This window comes from Microtus ochrogaster, unplaced genomic scaffold, assembly GCF_000317375.1.
Source record: "Microtus ochrogaster isolate Prairie Vole_2 unplaced genomic scaffold, MicOch1.0 UNK27, whole genome shotgun sequence".
In the NCBI taxonomy this organism is placed as follows: Eukaryota; Metazoa; Chordata; class Mammalia; order Rodentia; family Cricetidae; genus Microtus; species Microtus ochrogaster.
In genome coordinates, this window is record NW_004949125.1 from 325,805 (window position 1) to 328,895 (window position 3,091).

General features: G+C 59.9%; 1 protein-coding gene across 2 annotated transcripts in view; it reads left to right on the forward strand.

Annotated features, from left to right (window-relative positions):
- The first annotated feature begins 970 nt into the window (after nucleotides 1-970).
- Lfng (LFNG O-fucosylpeptide 3-beta-N-acetylglucosaminyltransferase) overlaps nucleotides 971-3,091 on the forward strand; it is an 8,645-nt gene continuing 6,524 nt past the window's right edge. For both annotated transcript variants that reach the window (XM_005367983.2, XM_026789744.1), the window contains exon 1: nucleotides 971-1,460. In XM_005367983.2, the coding sequence (XP_005368040.1) occupies nucleotides 1,032-1,460 (429 nt within the window). In that variant the 5' untranslated portion in view covers nucleotides 971-1,031. The remainder of the gene's footprint in view (nucleotides 1,461-3,091) is intronic.

Sequence of the window (3,091 nt, forward strand, 5' to 3'; positions counted from 1 at the left end):
GAAGCCAACCAGACCCAGGGGCAGCCAGGCGGAGAGCCGCCTCCAGCTGCGCTCCCGGAAGAAGCAGTGGGCTCGGACCCTAATCCCACTCCGGGGACCCTTGGCCACTTCCGGACCCGTTGCCTCTCACCCTACCATCAGGCGCGCATTCCTGCCGCCCCCGCTCGTGCTGGGAGCAGGCAAGGCCCCCGCCCGTGGGAAGGGGGCCGTGTGCCGGGGAGGCGGGGCTGGGAGGGCGCACAGCTGGGTCACATCTGGTCGGAGTGCGGAGGAACCAAATGGAACAGAAGGTAGCCTTTCATCCCGCAAGGGAAGGGGCGGCCAGAGTGTCTGCTCGCCACAGGGCGCCTGAGGTTTTTGGGGACCAACCCTCCCCATATAGCAACATGATGCCAGGACAGGCCTGCTGGGGGGTGGTATGTAGAATTTGATTACAGGTACCTTCTTACTTGAACCTCAGGTCCACACTTAAGGCACAGGTGTCCGTAGGGGCAGCCCAGAACTAATCGCTCAAGGACACCCCACAGGCCATCACTTTGGCTCTGTCAGCACGGTCCCCAGGGAAGGAAGCCTGCTCGGGGACAGGAAGTGTATAGCGAGAAGCTAAGGATGTCGCCCGCGGAGGAGCACGGGTCCTATCACCCAGGTCCCAGGGCCGGGGGTGTGTGTGTGGGGGGGGGCGTCCCTCCCGTGCAGCCGTGGCGGACGTTGGTCAGCCTGGATGTCGCCCAGAGTAGCTCAGGAGGGTGACACGGTGCGAGCCGGACGTGCTCCTGCGTAAAGGGGGCTGGTGCCGTGGGTGCCCCAGCTGGGTCGTTCCCAGCTCCCCCACCCCGTCTATGTCCCACGTGGGAGCGAGAGATGGCCCTAGAGACTACGCCCCCAGGATAGCAGCCAATAAGAGCGCGGGGGAGTGGCCGACAGGAGAGGTTTAAGAGCGCTTGGAAGTAGAGGCGCGCAGCTGGACCGGGAGCCTCGGGCAGCCGGACCAGCTGGCACTGGGAAGGCACAACGTGCGGCCGCCGGCCACTATGCTTCAGCGCTGCGGTCGGCGCCTGCTGCTGGCGCTGGCGGGAGCGCTGCTGGCTTGCCTCCTGGTGCTCACGGCCGACCCGCCGCCGACACCAGTACCAGCCGAGCGTGGACGCCGCGCGCTGCGCAGTCTGGCCGGCTCCGCCGGGGCGGCTCCGGGTTCCGGGTCTAGGGCGGCCGCGGAGCCCGGATCCCTCGCGCGCGAGGTGCATAGCCTCTCCGAATACTTTAGTCTACTCACTCGCGCGCGCAGAGACGCGGATCCACCGCCCGGGGTTGCTTCCCGCTCGGCCGACGGCCACCCGCGTCCCCCGGCCGAGGTCCTGTCTCCCCGCGACGTCTTCATCGCGGTCAAGACCACCAGAAAGTTTCATCGCGCGCGTCTCGACCTGTTGTTCGAGACCTGGATCTCGCGCCACAAGGAGATGGTGAGACCCCGCGCGGTCTGGGCAGGAGGATGGAGTAGGGATTACCCTCTGTCCATAGCCGCTCTGACTGCATCTATAGCTTTGGGTCTATCTGGGAAGCGATGGCATTAATCTGACCCATCCATGTGCCGCTACTGGGGCCCACTTTGCCTTACAGCCCTGGAAGTTTCCTCCCGTGTTGCCAGGGTCACCCCAGCCACATGCTCTAGGTCTGGATGAGTAGCCTCCAGCTTGGGGTTGGCCTTGTGATGCTTCCCCTAAACCCTGGGGTGAATGGTCTTATTTGTTTCCAAACTTTTCCAAACAAATTGGCTCAGCTCCATCCTGGATCCTCTCCACTCTGAACTGATCCCCTTCTTCCTGGTTAGGGGTTACTTTCCTTGAAAGGGAGGGAAGGGAAGGAGAAGAGTAGCACCCCCGGACCCCAGATATACTGAAAGAAATAAGGTGCTGGTTCTCCAGGCTTGTGCCGAACCGTGTCTTTAGCAGCCGAGCTCCCCCCAGTTAGACATCAACTTCACACACATATTAAAAGACACACCCCACTTTGAAAATCTCCCTGGAGGCTACGGCAGGACCGTTGGGGCGGGGAGAGCAGAGTGCACTCTAAGTGTGTGTGTGTGGCGGGGGAAGCGCTGGGTATTTGGTGTGAAGATGAAGGTTCATTTTCCTTCCTGCTCCAGCCCCAGGGAGCCAGGGCCATCAAACTTGGCTAGGCTCTGTTTTAGGACAGAAAGAAGGTTACAAGGACAGGCTCCTATCTAGTCTTGGTCAGAGAGGGGCCCTGAGAACCCCACGGCAGCATCCTAAGAATGAGGCGTCCCTTTCCCAGGGGCTCAGCAGGCCTTCGGGAGGGGGCAGCGGGGGCCATGGGTTTTGTTTGGCTGCGTTGCCGTTAGGATTCCCAGCGCTAGGCTGCTCTCACGCCGGCCCCTTGGGCAAGGCAACAAAGCCCCTTTCTCCAACCGAGAAAGGCGTCGGCCTCTTGTGTACAGCTATGCACTCCATGGGAACCGTTGGCTGGCGTGCTGGCCACTCAGGTTGCCTGGCGATGAGGGGACCTCTGTCCTCCCCCCAACCCTGAATGACAGCCCTCGTGGGGCACGATCTCTGAGCCAGGGCACCCCCACCCCCTGTATTTAACCTTCCTGCTGTGTGGTATTGGATAGCATCTATCCCCCTCTGGGCCAGCACTAGTTCTGAAAAACTCTCATTTTGGGATTCAGGCACTTTCTCTGGCAGAAAGGACCGAGAAAAAAGTCTCAGTTGGGCTATGCAATCTGGAAAAAAGCCTAGGGTCTTTGACCCTCAGCCTCTTACTCCTTGAAAAGAGAAATAATTGTCTTTCCATTAAGGCATTATAAAGTGGAGTATGTAACTTTGGAGGCTTGTGATCCCTGAAGTCATTCAGAGTAAGGGTCCCCTCTACCCAGAAAAGACTGGATTGACCCCCATGGTCAGCTGATGTGCACATGGCAAACAAAATCTCATTTTGGTGTGCTATGGACAAGGGTCAATGGAACCTGTAGCAAAGGGTGGCTCTTCTGTCTGGTCAGAGCAGCTGGAAGGTGAGAGGCTGCATTAGATCACATTGGGTATGAATGGGAAGAAGGCTTCTTGGAGGAGGAGGA